At 39.2% G+C, this 17,259-nt stretch overlaps 1 protein-coding gene across 4 annotated transcripts in view; it reads right to left on the minus strand.

Moving 5' to 3' along the window:
* Positions 1 to 15,775, minus strand: part of LOC139461807 (serine/threonine-protein kinase BRSK2-like) — a 169,107-nt gene extending 153,332 nt beyond the window's left edge. For all 4 annotated transcript variants that reach the window (XM_071243283.1, XM_071243282.1, XM_071243281.1 and 1 more), the window contains exon 1: positions 15,422 to 15,775. In XM_071243283.1, coding sequence (XP_071099384.1) covers positions 15,422 to 15,497 — 76 coding nt within the window. In that variant the 5' untranslated portion in view covers positions 15,498 to 15,775. The remainder of the gene's footprint in view (positions 1 to 15,421) is intronic.
* Positions 15,776 to 17,259: the final 1,484 nt, after the last annotated feature.

The following is a 17,259-nucleotide window of genomic DNA, read 5'->3' on the forward strand; positions in this document are numbered from 1 at the left end:
CAAAGGCATCATGAACACTTTCCAGAGCATTGCATCATGAACACTTTCCAGTGCAAGGGAACACTTTCCAGTGCATGGCACCATCATGGAACTGGGCGATTGAGTTTGGAGTGCTCCGATGTCATCAGCGTCCTTGACAACTAGTGGGTGCCCCCCGGGGCAGTCAGTACAGCCACTTGTAGGTAGCCGGCCCACTTCTCTCCCACTGAAGGCTGGCATTAGCCGCAGACATCTACCTCTGACATTCTGATAACGCTACCACTCAAAAAGGTCACCCAAATGGAAACAAGTTGGCTAAACCAAGCCACAATTGTTTCTGAAAGGATTGCAAGACAGTTAATTAAAGACCATTAACAGGAGAAAAAACAAACCATTTTACTAAAAAAATGACTAATAAATAAAACTTATTTTTGAGGAACAGACATAAAAGGTCTTTCTTCCAGTAAAACCAATTTGTGTTCTGGAGTCAATATGCCCTTGAACCAAGTTTAAATAATCTATAGCCTGTGAATCCACACTGAGACAAAAATTTGAAATTGAATTTAAGTCCAATCTTGTGCACAGTCAAATCAAGCCCTCACAGACATCTGCAAAGATAAACTTCAAATCAGTGTGCCATAATTCAGTTTTCTACCAAATTTAGCAAATGGCAACCATCCATCCTTTAAGGTCACAGTCTACCAGAAGACAAGCTTAATCTGTTTCGCATCTCATGCGTACTCAGGCCACATGTTGCAATGTCCGGAAAGTTCACGATCTTTGAAGTCTCATCAATGCAATCCTAAAACGACACTGTCATGATTGAAGGCCATACAGATATTGCCCAATTCATGATCCCAGCTGACAACCACCGCGGCGTCCACTGATTGAGTGCTAGATGGTCTCCCTGCACAGAAAGACCACACAGTACAACAGTGGCAGCGATGAAATTGGCACTAGCCCTGTCATCCTTGACAAACTGCCCAAAAGTTAAGGTATCATAAAGACCAATCTCATTAAAATCAGATCTTAGTTCTCGCTATCACTAAACAAAGATCTGAGGACATCCCATTACGGGTCACGTCAGAACGACCTTTCATCCGACCAATCAGAGCGTCGCTTACCAGATCATGAAAGTGACAGTCGAAATGTGTTTTCTCATCATGCAACCTCAAAAACGTTAACACGGGGTATTCCAAACGACAGTTACAGCCCGTACGACTGATTCCGTCAAAATTATCGTTTATCTCTCGCTTCCGTGGGTCAAACATTTGAATGGAGGAGGCGTTGCATAGAACATGGGAAGTACTGTCATACAATTTAAAAAAATATTCACATCTCTGTGAAATCTATTCTTCTCTTCTCAAAACAGTTCAATGAAGTGTGCAAAGAGCATAAGAGATAAATTTGAAGATACTATCTTCAGAATCCAAGACACGCTGGTTCAAAAAGTTCTGGAAACATAACTGTAATACAGTTTCCTGCTATCATTGTTTGGAGTAAATTGACATCCTTTCGGGCTGTGCATATATTGAGATTAGAAGCCAGCTGTGATTTCTTATTGAAAATATCTTATATTAAAAACTGTTTTATGTAAAGTTTTGCAGAGCGTTATATAACCGCTTTATTTCCAATATGATATTCACGACACAGAAACACAAGGATGATTTTTAAAAAAATAATCAACGTTAAAGACATATTGTCATTACAAAAGAATCTTCACAACCGCATAGGAATTTAATGCCTTGGAAGACCACCCCATTTACACTATAGTACCAAATAATTTGCAGTCAGGAATACATAAAGAAATCTCTAAACTTTAGGGGTAGTTACTGAGCATGTCTGGAGCATCGATTACACAAATGATGAAACAAAGATATTTTCTATAAAAAAGGTTTCAGTGCAAAGCAACAAGATATTGAGCAAGAATAGTTGTTGTCTGATTGTTGCTTAACTCCGCAATCAACAATATTCCAGCTATATGAAATTCATTTGGCACGGTCACTGGGTTTAAACAATCAACAAGGTCACCGAGTCCGACACCCGATCCATTTGGCCGCCTCTTACAACCAGCAGTCATCAGGTAGCTGGGGACCTATTCTAGCCCAGAATGCCCTTTTACAACCAGCAGTCATCAGGTAGCTGGGGACCTATTCTAGCCCAGAATGCCCACGGGGTGAAAGAAGAGCTGAAAGTTGAAACCCAAGGAAACCAATAACACTTGAAACCTGAAGAAATATTTTTTTGTACACAATCACTTCCTTCCCGAGAAACATCCAAGTAATGTGGGCTGGAGACCAAAGATTCAATCATATTTCTCAGGCTATTACCTTTATCAGTTTTTATGTAAATTGATACAAAAACATCATTCTGCTCGTGTCATCAATGAATTTCCCAGGGGGCCATCTGTCAAAATATTAGTGTTTGAGTGAGTGAGTACAGTTCTGACCCACTATCTGGGGACACCAGAGTCTGATGTCAGAAACAGGGACAAATTATAAGTGTGCTTGGCAGGCCACAACGTCTTTTTTTCTTTCTTGAAGAATGTTCTTATTTTTTCAATCCTCTTTATTTGTAAACTTGAATTGGGAAATGTTGTAATGCAAAGTGGTAATAATTTCTTAATAAGTTCTTATTTTCATTCAGTGATTTTCTTTGTTACTAGTATTTATCGCCACTCTCAGCAGTATCCTCAGCTTTAGAAATTGGCACAAGTCCTGTAGTCCTTACCAATCTGCCCAATAGTAAAGGTATCCTAAGGACTAGTAGAAATTGGCCCATTTTAAGGGTTTTGCTATATGTTATCATTATCATGATCATAAGGACTAGTTAGTTTCTAACCCTGATCCTAACTCTACACGATGGCCTGCAAACAATCTAGGCTTGACCAGATAATCCTAAATTCGGAAGTATTTTGCACATACTTAACACTGCATTGAATGCAGTATTGCATTTAATCCTCCTCCTCCTTATTGGTCCTGATATCAGTGAAATATAGTGTCCTGACATGAATTGGTATACTATTAATTCCAATTTGGGAATTTTAAACTGACAATTGCTGCCTACTTGGGGCCAAAATAGTCCTTGAGGTCACAACAAAGGTCATGTCATCTCTTCTGAGAGTTCTAGCAGTCGACTACTTGTTAACTGTAAACCTTGTGAGTGAGTGAGTGAGTGAGTGAGTGAGTGAGTGAGTGAGTGAGTGAGTGAGTGAGCCAGCCAGCCAGCCAGCCAGCCAGCTAGCAAGCATGTTTTCATGTTTTGGTGCTTTGAGTAATATTCCGGCAATATCACAGCGGGGAACACCAGAAATGGTCTCTACATCTTTACATAATATACCCATGGCGAGATTCGAACCCAGGCATAAGGCATGACAATCAAACCTTTCACCACTAAGCTACCCTACCACACCAACCCCCTATATCAAACAATGTCCGTATCAGACAGTATGACATAGCTCATAACTTTGAAGTCAATCAAACCAAAGTCTTAATAATGAAGATCTTACTTTCGTTCAAAGATTCTTGGCAGATCTGTCATAGGCGGTCAGATCATAATATCTGTTCCCAGTCAGGCAGATGATTTGGACCGATATTTCCACGGTGTTGAGATTACTCTCCAACACTGCACAGCACAGTACAAAGTATTCTGGATTACAAGCTGATTGAAACAGGTCAAGCATCACAACTTCAAACATTGAATCCCTATCATCAATTTGTTTTGCACAAAAAAGCATTTTCATTCAGAAATGTATTTTGGTGAGATGGTAAGGTGAAATGGCGTTAAACATTGCATTCAAGGTTATTATATTAACCTCAACCTTCTGAGTGAGTGAGTGAGTTCGGTTTAACACCGCTTTTAGCAACATTCCAGCAATATCACAGCGGGGGACACCAGAAATGGGCTTCACACATTGTACCATTGTCAGGAATCGAACCCGTGTCTTCGGCATGACGAGCGAACGCTTTAACCACTAGGCTACCCGACTGCCCCTCGACCTTCTGCTTTCCAGGCGAACGATCTACCACTAGACCATGGAGGTAGTCATAAATATTTCGGAGCAGAGATTCAATGGAAAAGCTAGCTGTAGACACATGGTCGTTACTAAGGGGATATTTTTAGTAGTGAACTTAAAAAATGCTAATTTCAACACATTTGGCGATATTGAACTGACCCAAATGCTGGGGTTCACTCAGTGAGTAAGTTTTTTATTTCAGCAAGTGTATCATCAATAGGAAAATATGCATCGTATATCGTATTGTCACATGAAAAGTCACAATGCACCGGTTCATTGATGTATCATTTCACCCTGATTTACCCCGAGCGAGCGCGCGTGCGTGCGTGCGTGCGTGCGTGCGTGCGTGAGTGTGTGAGGGTGGGTGAGTGAGTGGAGTGAGTGAGTGAGTGAGTGAGTGAGTGAGTGATTGAGTGAGAGATTGAGTGAGAGAGAGAGCGAGTGAGTGAATGAGAGGGTGGGTGAGTGAGTGAGTGAGTGAGTGAGTGAGTTTAATATTTAGAGTGTTCCTAGACATGCTAGATTCACATACTTCAGCAGCAAATATTCAGGACCCGAACACCCCACTTGATTTTAAACCAGGGATGACATTGTATCTTGCGATCCAGTCACACAATGGAGTAAGTACCATACTAACATAGGCTATCACAAATATACGCAACAATTGTTTGTTTGTTTAATGCTCAGCAATATGATGGCTTCCTGTAAATAATCGAGATTGAACAATTCAGTATTTCATATAGTGAGCAATGATCAATGTACAATGACACATATTCAACAAAGTTACCAAGCCTGACCATGCTGACCACACGATCCATTTGGTCACCTCTTACGACCAGCATAAGTTGTTGGGGACCTGTTCTAATCCAGAATCACCACTGGGGTGACTATTCTACAATTAACTTACAAACCGTGGACTTGTTTTCAAGATCAGTTCCCACTTTCGATAATAGTTTTGAAAAAAAATTATTCTACAATTAAAAAACAATTCGCCAAAGTGGGAACTAATCCTGAAAAATTCCTTGGTTTGTAAATATTTGAATCTAAATCCACTTCTGACATTCACGGAAAGCCGACCTACATCCTACAGGATTTCGTCAGCTTCACTACAAAGCAACAGGAAGCAGAGGAGTCCCCATGTTTTTCACAAAAGGCAGCCAATGACAAAAGCTCCATTAAAGCCATCATCTGAGGCTGTCATCGTCTTCATTAAGAGATGTACACTGTAACTCCATGTCTTTGTTTGGTCGAGACTTGCAAATCTTTCATGACTCCCAAATCACACTTTTAACATGCGTAATGATGGTTTCAGGTTCAAAGCAACCATCTCCAATTCATCCACATTAACAGCATGGCCCTAGCTCCTTAGACGCAAGATTGATTTTCTGTAGAAAACTTTGTCAAATTCAGTGGTGGCAAATCAGCTAGGGACCCTTAGATCCTTGATGAATGATAGGATTTTCTCAAGATCCCTGTTCCAACTCTTTCAACATGGAAAGTTGCAAAGGCCGTGAAACGATCCTCAACACTTTTTGGCGGCCATGTTGACTAAGGATGGCAGCGACTGATGATCCTGATCAAATGTTTGTCTGAAGATCTGTGTCCCTTGCTGTCGGGATTGCCGACTCCTTAGTTTGATGAATATTACAAAGTGGCTCAAACACTAAGCGTGTTGCTATGTGTTGATTTTCAAGGGTACACAGACCGTTTCATGAGGTTTCCAAGTGAACAATCTCAGATATTGGACTGTCTGTTGACTGTTGCTGCTTTGGTGCTGATATCATGTGTATTTACTTGAGTACTGATTCCATCATACAAGCAAGTGGGAGTAGCTTGTTTTTCACATTATGAAAAAAAGTTTGAAAAATTAGAAGGTGAGGTGAGGTGAAATGGGGTTTAACGTCGCGTCAAAAAATCATGCACTTATTTAGCGACATGCATGCACATGTGTGTGTGTGGGTGCTTGTACTAGTGCGGACTGATGCCGATTATAGTGCTAGCACACTTAGATACCATGCCGCAGTTTAACATGAATACCCCACTCAGACACTGTATACTGACTCCAACCGACCAGTCCTTGTTTTAGACCCTTAATGCCGAGCGCCAGGCAGGGTAACAACAAGTACCATCTTTTAGCGTCTTTTGGTATGACGCGGCTGGGGATCGAACCCCGGACCTTCCGCTCTCCGGGCGGCCACTCTACCACTAGACCACGGAGGCGGTCATGAAAATTTGAAACCATCCCATTTGGTACAAGATACACAAGGACAACTGAAATACATTGAGCTGGTGAGCACCAGACAGAGTTACTAACAAGTACCATCTTTTAAGGTCTTTTGGTATAATGTAGCCAGGGAGTGAACCCAAACTTTCCCTGCTCTGGACAGATACTCTATCCACCAGACCATGGAGGCAGTCATGTAATATAAACAAAAGGCGTCAAACATAACTGGTATCTTTTTTGTTGTTTGTTTGTTGTCGTTTTCCGAAGAAGAAAAAACATAGCTAAAATGGCCGGATGTGGCATTACTTTGAGACACTTCCTAATGAATTCCAGCACTGCAACATGAGTTTCCCAGATTGAATCATTTGTTTGTTTGTTCGTTTAACGCCACACTCAGCAATATTCCAGCTATATGGCGGTCTGTAAATAATTGAGTCTGGACCGGACAATCCAGTGATTGATATCATGAGCATTGATCCACGCAATTGGGATCAATGACATGCATCAACCAAGTCAGCAGGCCTGACCACCCGATCCCGTTAGTCGCCTCTTACAACAAACACAGTCTCCTTTTACGGCAAGCATGGGTTGCTGAAGACCTATTCTACCCCATATCTCACTTGTTGGTACAGCGTTCACCCAATATATATTACCGAGAATCCCCAAGCCTCACAAATGTATAGACTAAGGCAAACCTGTGAGACATGTGTCTAGGAAAGTTTGAAGTTATGCATGCTGACGTTTAACACCTTGGTGACCGATCAGAATAAACCTAGACATCTAATCAGTGTTATCGGTCTTGAAGGGTCGTCAATACACAAAACTTGGTCAAAATCCAACAGGTTTTATCTAACTGGTACTGGAAATGACAGGACTGACAAAAGACAACACCATTGCAGGGTTCACTCTTGGAATTTTCTGATATGGGATCTTCATGTGAAAATTTCAAATATTTCAGAGGTGTACCCACACTTGCCCATACAGCACAATGTTAAAATGCCCCATTGTATTTGAAAATGTGGGCCTTTTTCAAATTTAGGGGCTAAAAGCACAAGGCCCCACCCTAGAATTATCCCTGCCATTGTTCAAACTCAACCAGTGAGTGACAGAGTATGGTTTCATGCCGCTTTTAGCAATATACCAGCAATATCAGTAGGGAACGCCGGAAATTGTCTTCACCCAATGTACCCACATGGGGAATTAAACCTGGGTCTTCAGCATGGCAAGCAAACACTTTAACCACAAGGCTAACCCAATGCCCCTCAACCGATAAGAGACCAGTTGATCCTTTCGCAACAGCAAATTCCGGTAATCCCCCAACACCCTATTGACTTCATCATGTGCAGCTGAATCGGAATGATGGAGGCAAGCACAACACAGCACCATCAGATATCGATCTGATGACATTGCCTAACTGACACAGCCCTCACAAGCAGACTAGCAAGCACACCGGGGACTTATATTTTACCACATAACCTACTAGAGTTAAAAGCCAATTTCCAGCTAACAAAATCAATATCTGAATCCAAAAAATGCTGAAGATCAAGCATGGTTGGTTTTGAATATATATGACTTGTAACAACACCTCTGTGTGTATGTGGACTGGCCCCATTGAAAAAAATAAATCACAATTGCAGAAGTCAGTGTGAATCAACAAAATCAATAATACTGATTCTGTAATGGTGAAGTGATGTCTTTCCTTAATCATATTAAGAAACATTTCATTGAGAAAAATCATATCTCACATTAAGCTTTATTAAATTAGTGAACCAAAACCTACAAAGATCTATTCCCTGAAGACTGACATGATTCATTTAGCTTCTGATATGAAAATAATTTTTAAAGATTTTTGTTTTTAAATTGCCTTTAAATATGTAATACAAAGGAAAACCTCCATTGAAACTGCAAGAAATCTAGACTTGCCAAAGTGCCAAAGACTCGCTTGGGTGTTCTCAGATATTTTGTGTAAGGCTCGGTGTGACTACGAGACAATTACAGCCAGTGCCATTAATAAACAAGAGTAAACCTGCTCGTTTAAAATTGAGAGATTAACTTCAGAAATGGACTTCTTCTATATCACGTATATCAGTACTAAATTTGAATGCCCTGTGAAAATGCGGGTTAGATTTTTGTCTTCAGCAACCCATGCATGTCGTATGGCAACTAACGTGAATGGGTGGTCAGACGCGCTGACTTGGTTGACTCAAGTCATCGTAATACCAAGTGCATAGATCAATGTTCATAATGTCACTGGATTATTGGGTCCAGACTCGATCATTCAAAGACAACCATCGTTTAGCTGGAACATTGCTGAATGCCGCGTTGAACAACAAATACACCAAATTTGAAAACAAAATCTTTGGGACATTTTGGATGACGATCCGTCAGTGTCACAGGCTGAACCAATCTGAAGCACTGATTCTTCGGAGGTAGCACATTTCCATGGCAACATTCGAACACGAGGGAGGTCTGATACATTATTAATCAATTACCAAATATGAACAAGCATCAAAGATTCCCACTGACCCATGATTAATGCCACAAGTTGTGTAAGTATTGCTCAGGGACCAAACTGCCCACAGTTCTCTCCCTTCAACAGGCTCCAGCTAGCCTGCCCTGTCATGGACTGAAACAAGGCGATGGCCATGCATAGTTGACAATGTCGATCAATTTTGTCAATATGCTTTGAAGCCAAGTCCTTTACACGATATTTGTTCCGATGTTTTCATTATTAATGTTAGCTTCAACTGAATATCATTTTGATCATATTAACAGATGAATGAAAAACAACTAAACGCACGCAAATCAAAAGCTCACTGTCAGAGTAACAACGAGCCAGTATGAATGGAAACACAGCACAATTCATATCACAGTCTGATTCATTCCGAAATAGTGCAAATTTGTACATGATTTAAAGCCAAATTTACAGTGAAACAGACATCAAACCAAATTCAAATACTTCACTGATATCAAGGGATTTACTATAACCAGGGTATTTTAGAAAAAGGGTTTTTGGTATTTTACCCAAAAGCTTAGTTTAGTTAACTACATTTTAAGTAAATACCAAAAACCCTTTTTCTAAAATACCCTGAAAGTACCCGGAACCTAAGGTTACATTACGCACAGTTATGAGAAATAAAGTGAGAAATAACATAAATAATAAATAATAAACCAACCATATTTTCACCTACGTCACCTACTAGTTACATTATCTATACACAGGACTCAATTTAAGTGAGTGAGTGAGTGAGTTGGGTTTAACGCCGCTTTTAACAGTATTCAAGTTATATCATGGCGTGTCAGCTTAATGTGGGAGGAAAGCCTGAAGTAATGCAGGTCTCAGACGTTTATCACTTCGGTGAAAGCCACGAGCAAGGGTATGGTGCTGACAAACCTAGAACCATAATCGGGGCGAATCAGGATTCGGACCCACAATCATAGGTTTCTGGCGTGCCCAAGGGACGCAACTCTGCACAGCGAATCGCGGTTCCTTAGACGATTGGGCCACCCGTGCCCCCGCTCAATTTAAGCTATACATCCACAACTGCAACCTATTATTGAAAAGAGCAACCTTATATTCATATCCACATGCACCATATGCATGTAAAACAATTTCGTGTCTGAATAACCCTTACTTGTCCACCCAAAATCAATCGTTGAACACACTCAATAAAAGGTTTTTTTACCATACTACATCACTAATCCCTGGTTTACAAGTAATATTAATTTATCAGGCTTTCTTAGGCTTGACGTCATCCAACTGTGTTTAGTGCAAGATTATGTGCAAGTTAATACGTTTTACAGCAATGCATCATTACGTAATATATGTGACATTGGGAGGAGACCGGGCAATGTAAAAATTTATAGGACCAAGGGTGCAACTTGGGTTTTGTTTGGTGCAACTTGGTGTCTGGTTTTGTATGTTCCAACTTGATTTTGTTTGGTGTAAGTTGGTTTTGTTTGGTGCAACTTGGGTGTTTGGTTTTGTATGTTCAAACTTGATTTTGTTTGGTGCAAGTTGGTTTTGTTTGGTGCAACTTGGGTGTTTGGTTTTGTATGTTCCAACTTGATTTTGTTTGGTGCAAGTTGGTTTTGTTTGGTGCAACTTGGGTGTTTGGTTTTGTATGTTCAAACTTGGTTTTGTTTGGTGCAACTTGGTTTTGTTTGGTGCAACTTGGTTTTGTTTGGTGCAACTTGGGTGTTTGGTTTTGTATGTTCCAACTTGGTTTTGTTTGGTGCAACTTGGTTTTGTTTGGTGCAACTTGGTTTTGTATGTTCCAACTTGGTTATGTTTGGTGCAACTTGGTTTTGTTTGGTGCAACTTGGTTTCGTTTGTTCCAACTTGATTTTGTTTGGTGCAACTTGGTTTCGTTTGTTCCAACTTGATTTTGTTTGGTGCAACTTGGTTTTGTTTGGTGCAACTTGGTTTTGTATGTTCCAACTTGGTTTTGTTTGGTACAACTTGGTTTTGTTTGGTGCAACTTGGTTTTGTTTGGTGCAACTTGGTTTAGTTTGGTGCAACTTAGTTAAGTTTGGTCAGACTTGGTTTAATGTCGACATGCACAGCGATAAAAAATCACATATTTAGTCCACTAGTCCTTATAAGGATAACTTATGGCAAAACCCTTAAAAATGGCAACTTTGATACCTTAACTATTGGGAAGTTTGGCAAGGACTATGGGACTAGTGCCAGTTTCTACCGCTGATGCACCTGATGCAAGTTAAATCAAGTTCCTTAAAGCCAGCCCTGATACACCAAGTATGTTCCGTTCAGGCATGCATACACTACACGACCACAGATGAACTCCTTTTTCAATAATCCCCAAACAGAGATCAGGGGGTAACCTGACACAGAAACACATGCGTTAAAAACATAATCATGAACTTCTGAGAGTTTGTCAACATTCAAAGTCGATAAATTAATGATTATCAATCAACGGATGATGTTGATTATCAATCACAAATTTAGAGGTCACTCCCCAGGACTACCAGACACAGGACGTGTACTTTTCACTACAAACATCAACGCTGCACCCATCAATGAGTGGGTAGCTAATCTATCCTCCGATATCTATATACTTGGCACTGTTTTCATACACCAAAGCCAGTGTTCCTGATCAGATATTTTGAGCTCACGCAGACCTGCACATAACATAGGCCAATATTCAGCATCAAGTCTGCAGCCAATTTCAGTGCAAATTCCCAAATTGGCTTAAGAAAATCCTACTTCATGTTATATTAATAAGCAATGATAACTAATGCAAAGGACCAATAAAGAGTGAGTGAGTGAATTTGGTTTTACGTCGCTTTTAGCAATATTCCAGCAATATCACGGTGGGGGACACCAGAAATGGGCTTCACACATTGTACCCATGTTGGGAATCGAACCCGGGTCTTCGGCGTGACGAGCGAACGCTTTGACCACTAGGCTACCCGACCACCCCACCAATAAAGAGGATCTAAGAGGCCTTAGTGCTTGGTTTTATAATAATGGGATATGATATAACCTCCTCCAAATTTAAAAAATAAGAATTTTCAAATAAAAATTTTGAAAAAACGATGATTCTGCAACCCCCACCCTAATTTGCCTGCTTGCAGCACATAGTTTTGAATACTAGATACATTCCTGGCTAACGCATATAAAATATAAAAATTTGAGGTTTTCATGTTTCAAATTCAGTCCCTCTCTGGAAGGTTCACAATGGCAATATGATTAAGGACCTAAACTTATTTCTATGGCTTCTGGGGCGGTCAGGTAGCCTAGTGGTTAAAGCGTTCGCTCATCACGCGAAAGACCCGGGTTCGATTCCCGACATGGGTACAATGTGTGAAGCCCATTTCTGGTGTCCCCCGCTGTGATATTGCTGGAATATTGCTAAAAGCGGCGTAAAACCATACTCACTCACTCTATGGCTTCTAATCTTTTTGCCTACATAATGTACTATTCCAGTACACTCAATTTGATTTAGGTTTTTTCCCACATCAAAGAATAGAAGTTTCCAATGTAGTTGAGTAAACAGACTCCGCCACAAGCACGCACCAGGTGACAAGCCTATGTGCCCATGTTTCCCCCACATTCACACAGTCATCCATGCTTCTCTCACTGCACCTGTTTCTGTACTATCTTTGTGCCATGCCATGCCATTTTACCCTTCTCTTCTCCAATAATCTGATTGATCTAATAATATCACAGATCCATTTGCTGTGTTTTGTCCCATTTCATCATCCTTTGAATAGTCAGTTCACAATAATTAGTAAGCCAAAAATTACTTAATAAAATATCAAAATACATTTCATGAACTGAAATTTTATAATTTGTATTCCTTGAATGAAAGTGATGGATGCACACCGATCCTGTTGCTCAGTACATGTGTGATTACATATAGATATTTATCATGTTTATAGACAGAGAACATTTAGAATAGAGTTACATCCAAAACATATGGTTAGGAATTTCTTGTAATTGAGTGTCAATGGCATAGTCATAATAAGTTCACTGTGTTTGAAGGGCAAGCTTAAAAATAATATTTATTTAAACAAAATGCATTGTGCATTGTTCATAATGAATGGTGGAAATCACTTTTGAATACATGAGAAATGATGAACATCTTGAATGATTAGTATGGTTCACAAAATAGATCTGGAGGATGAAAGGGTTTTATCAATCCCAATACAAAGGAAGCGGACAAAATCTACAATGCTCATTATCTAGCTGATGGTGAAATGCGGAGATGGATCAAAGATAGTCTTGTTGACACACTTAAAACTCAAGGGTACACCCAAACATTCTTATGAATCAATACATTGAAAGATTTATTTTGAGACTGATATTAATTCGACCCCAAGTCTACAGCAAATATAATGATGGCAACGAATAAGGGAACAATGAAACATATAGGGAAGTGAACTTTACTGTCAGTACATTTGAAATGGTGCACGTACAAATTCAACACCTTTCAGAATCAAATGTTGAGAGATGTTTGTGTACATTGTTTGTGACACATATTTGGCAGTCAAGGCCGGGAACCAATGACAGCATATCATTTTACTGTGTCTAAAACTTACTGTTCCCTTATTCATTTCGATCAGTGTATCATTACGAATTCCACAATTAGACTTCAGACCAGTGATAGAAACTAACTGTTTTAATCCACAAGTCCTTATAATGATAACATATAGCCAAACCCTTAATAATAGCAAATTTCTACTAGTCCTTATGATACCACAACTATTGGGCAGTTGGGCAAGGACTACAGGACCAGTGCCAATTTCTAACACTGAAGAATTTCCCAATGTTAGTATTGTTATAACAAATGTTATTGCTCTGTAGATCTATGTATTTCACTGACAACAGGACCAACATAGATATGATTCTAAAGCTTTGTTTTACAGTTTTACATTACTGCATTAATTGCAACATTAAAATAGAATGTTAAAAACCTCTGAAATTAAGAAAATATGAATATTTTCCCAATTTGACTCCCAAAAAGGACCTAGTTTAGAATCCTATATGAATCCTGATCACTGAATCAGTATTAGGTAACCAAACCCTCGTCGATTATTATCGCAACATCACTTCACCATGTCAGAATATCATCAAAAGCATTTTTCTTTGGCTTTATATTGTTATTTTCAAGACATACACAAACAAAGCTCATTGATTTGGTCACGATATTGCTATGGAAATATTTCACACAGGCCGCATCACCACTTGTGTCTGGTCATGTTCAAGAAGAAATCCATTTCTTATTGATTACTCTTCAACCAGCATATTCATGTCTTATCAGAAGTGTTGAAATAAGAAGCTTTGTGTCCTTCTTACATGGACCAACTGTAGCACATCCCTCAAAATAATCCTTGGTTGAGCCAAATCTAAGAACAGTTTGTCATTGGATAATTCCTTCCAAGAATATCCTTGACATTTACATTGGTTGTCCAGGAAAGTGATTATGAGGGTGAAAAATGAATAAAAGAGCAGAAAATATTACATGTATGATGACATCTGCTACTGTATTTCATCCCATGCCTAATGGAAGAATGCCAGTTTATACCAATTAAAGCCATCAACAAAATACCTTACATGTCATTGTAAATATGATGTATCATGTGTGTTGATACTGGGATTGCATAGGTCATGCGTCGTTACAAATTCCTAATTTATGCCTTGTATAACAAAACCTGCAAAGAATCACGGACATACTGAAAATGGTACATAAACAGACATATTCATCTTTTTTAAAAAAAATTAAAAACATGTTTTATTAATACAACAAATCAAAAAATATTTATTTCTGACTTTTCATGAGCATATTTCATTTTCAATTAACATGTCCATCAAAGAACAATTAATCCCATGTTTGGCATGTTTAGGTGAACCAGAGATATTAAACAAATCTAATCAAATGCATGATGCGCATGACCTCATTATAGTAATTACTCTAAAACCACAGATAGTTCAAACAAATTTCAAATCCCAAATACATTACACACATTTACATAATTATGATGATTAGCAGCAACATAATCATGCTGTGCTCCAGCTCGTTAACCACCGTGTTTATATGGTCCCTCGTTAACGAGCAATGGGAGTATATCTCATAATCGATAAGGGATGTCCCCTGTGTGTTCATGATCATCACCGACATATGGACAAAGCTCAGTATTACAAGGTAGAAACAATGTGCATGACATTCATAAATATTGAAAAACTAATTTACCCCAGCTACACACTCAATATTTACTAAAATACCATCAAATATTTCAGCCTTGTAAAAAGGGATTAATTGACAATTTGACACAAATAATTTGTTATTGTTTGCATCTAAAAAAAAGTGGGCGTGTCATTTTTCCAAATGTTACATTTTGGGGGGAGCTTTTAATGACAAAAACGATAAATCATGATAAATAAGTGGGGTTTTTTGTGTGTTTTACGATCTGTTTGTTTCTGATCTTTCATCTGGCATTTGCAGACGCACAGATGTTAGCCGTGAATATCAGGTTACCAAACACATGCATGTCAATTATTGGGGTTTAGTTGAACCGTGCTTGCAAGGCTAGAGGTAAAGGCTAGGTCAGGGGTTCTTCTGACGCTGTGAGCAACAGTGTCAGCTCTTCTCTTGTTGTCATTCGTGCAACCAATAAATCGATGATCATGAATGAAACATGACTGAAATATCAATAAGGACGATTATCGCTGCCCCTACCTGTTTGGCCTTTTCCGAGGGTCTTTTCCAGTCGATATGGTCCCACATAAAGTTCATCCTTGTGTGAATGCGACATCGTATAATCCAAACGTGCTACCTTCTATCAGAGACTCATCTGTATTGGTTCTGCATATATTTTCCTCTACAGCCGACTTGCTGCCAGTGCATTTAGCATGAGAATCAATACACAAGGACCGGCCATCAAATGATGAGGATGTGGTTCCACTGTCGGTAGTCAAAGACTGCTTACTCCAAGAAACCGCGCTCTTGTCACCTGGTTGGGGCTCTCTATTGCAACTGCTTCATTAATCCGTGGATTTCCGAGCAAATAACAAAGAATACGCCAATTGTTCCAGTGACAGCAGACCTTACCGATGCCAAATGTTCCCGCAAATGAATCATCAGAGTGCTTGCATGCGCCCTCTCGTGTCAGAACCGGTCACTAGGAAAGCTAAGGGAAGTCACTCTAATCTGTTTCTACCGATCAATGTTTGTAAAATGGCTCCGTAAAATGTTTTGAAAGAAGAGTGATGACTCCAAATAGTTTGACGGTAGACCTTTTATGCACATCGTTGCTCGGATGTCTGACTGAGCGAACATGATTTGGTATATCCTTTTAATGCAACTTTTCAACCACATCACGACGACTATGTTTCGATTATGTTTCTAGGTTTGTCAGCACAATATACCTGTGCTCGTTGGTTTCACCGAAGTGGTAAACTTCTGAGATCTGTATCACTTCGGGCTTTCCTCCCACATTAGGAATATACCTGGAATACTGTTAAAAGCGGCGTTAAGCCAACTCACTCACTAAAAATGTACACGTGCATGCCATTAATCATTTGATGAATGGTTCCTATAATTTGCAGGGATTGAATTTAATTTTTGTTTCCGCTTGCTGCCGAGTTGCCTTCTGATGGAAAGAAGGTAATTCACAAGAAAAAGTCACTGGTCCTTCTTGAATTTTACTTGTCTCAAGACTAGCAGATTAGTGTATATTTTGTCCCTTATAAGGGAGTTTTCATATATCATAGGAGGAGTAATGAGTGGTAGTATGTTTTCAATCCATAAAAAAAAAACTTTTAAAAGGATGACCATAGAATTTAAATACTTTTTGGGCAAATGTTTGTCCAAATTTGGACTGAACCAGTAAAAATTTGTATAACCTGGAAGTTAATTTAGTTTTGTGTTTGTAAAATTGAGTGAGATACTATAATAATACTTGACAATAGCTTACCTTCCAGACTGTAGGTAACATGATACATATCTTATACTATGACATCCGCACCTTGTATAATTTCAGGGACTTATGCACAAATGTTGGATAATCCAAACCCACCCGTAACTAATCAACTCATACCTAAAAGAAATATATCTCATTTCCAATTTCAGATAAAATGGATGTCAACACTATTGCTGTTTTAAATGTTCCATGTGGGAAAGATATGAATATGAATTGATACAGGAATATAATATGAGTCAATACAGTTAAATATGTATCGCATGTTGTAGTTGTATTGTCTGAGAATATCATTGATGCACTGATGTATTGGTGAATCGTGACATCCTTCAAACCGACTTCTGAAAGAGTGCATAAAATGTTTGAGCGAGTTAGGTTTAGCACCGCTTTCAACAATATTCCAGATATATATGAGTGTGTCAGCTTATTTTTGGAGGAAAGCCGGAAGTGACGCAGGTCTTAGACATTTATCACTTTGGTGAAATCCTTGAGTAAAGGTAGGGTGCTCACAAACCTTGAAACATCAAGGCGAACCAGCAAAATGTTTGTATGTGTGAATTTGATGTGAATAAATGATTATGAATATATATTTCTTGTC

The sequence above is a fragment of the Haliotis cracherodii genome, unplaced genomic scaffold, assembly GCF_022045235.1.
Source record: "Haliotis cracherodii isolate W230 unplaced genomic scaffold, xgHalCrac1.p SCAF_15, whole genome shotgun sequence".
NCBI lineage: Eukaryota > Metazoa > Mollusca > Gastropoda > Lepetellida > Haliotidae > Haliotis > Haliotis cracherodii.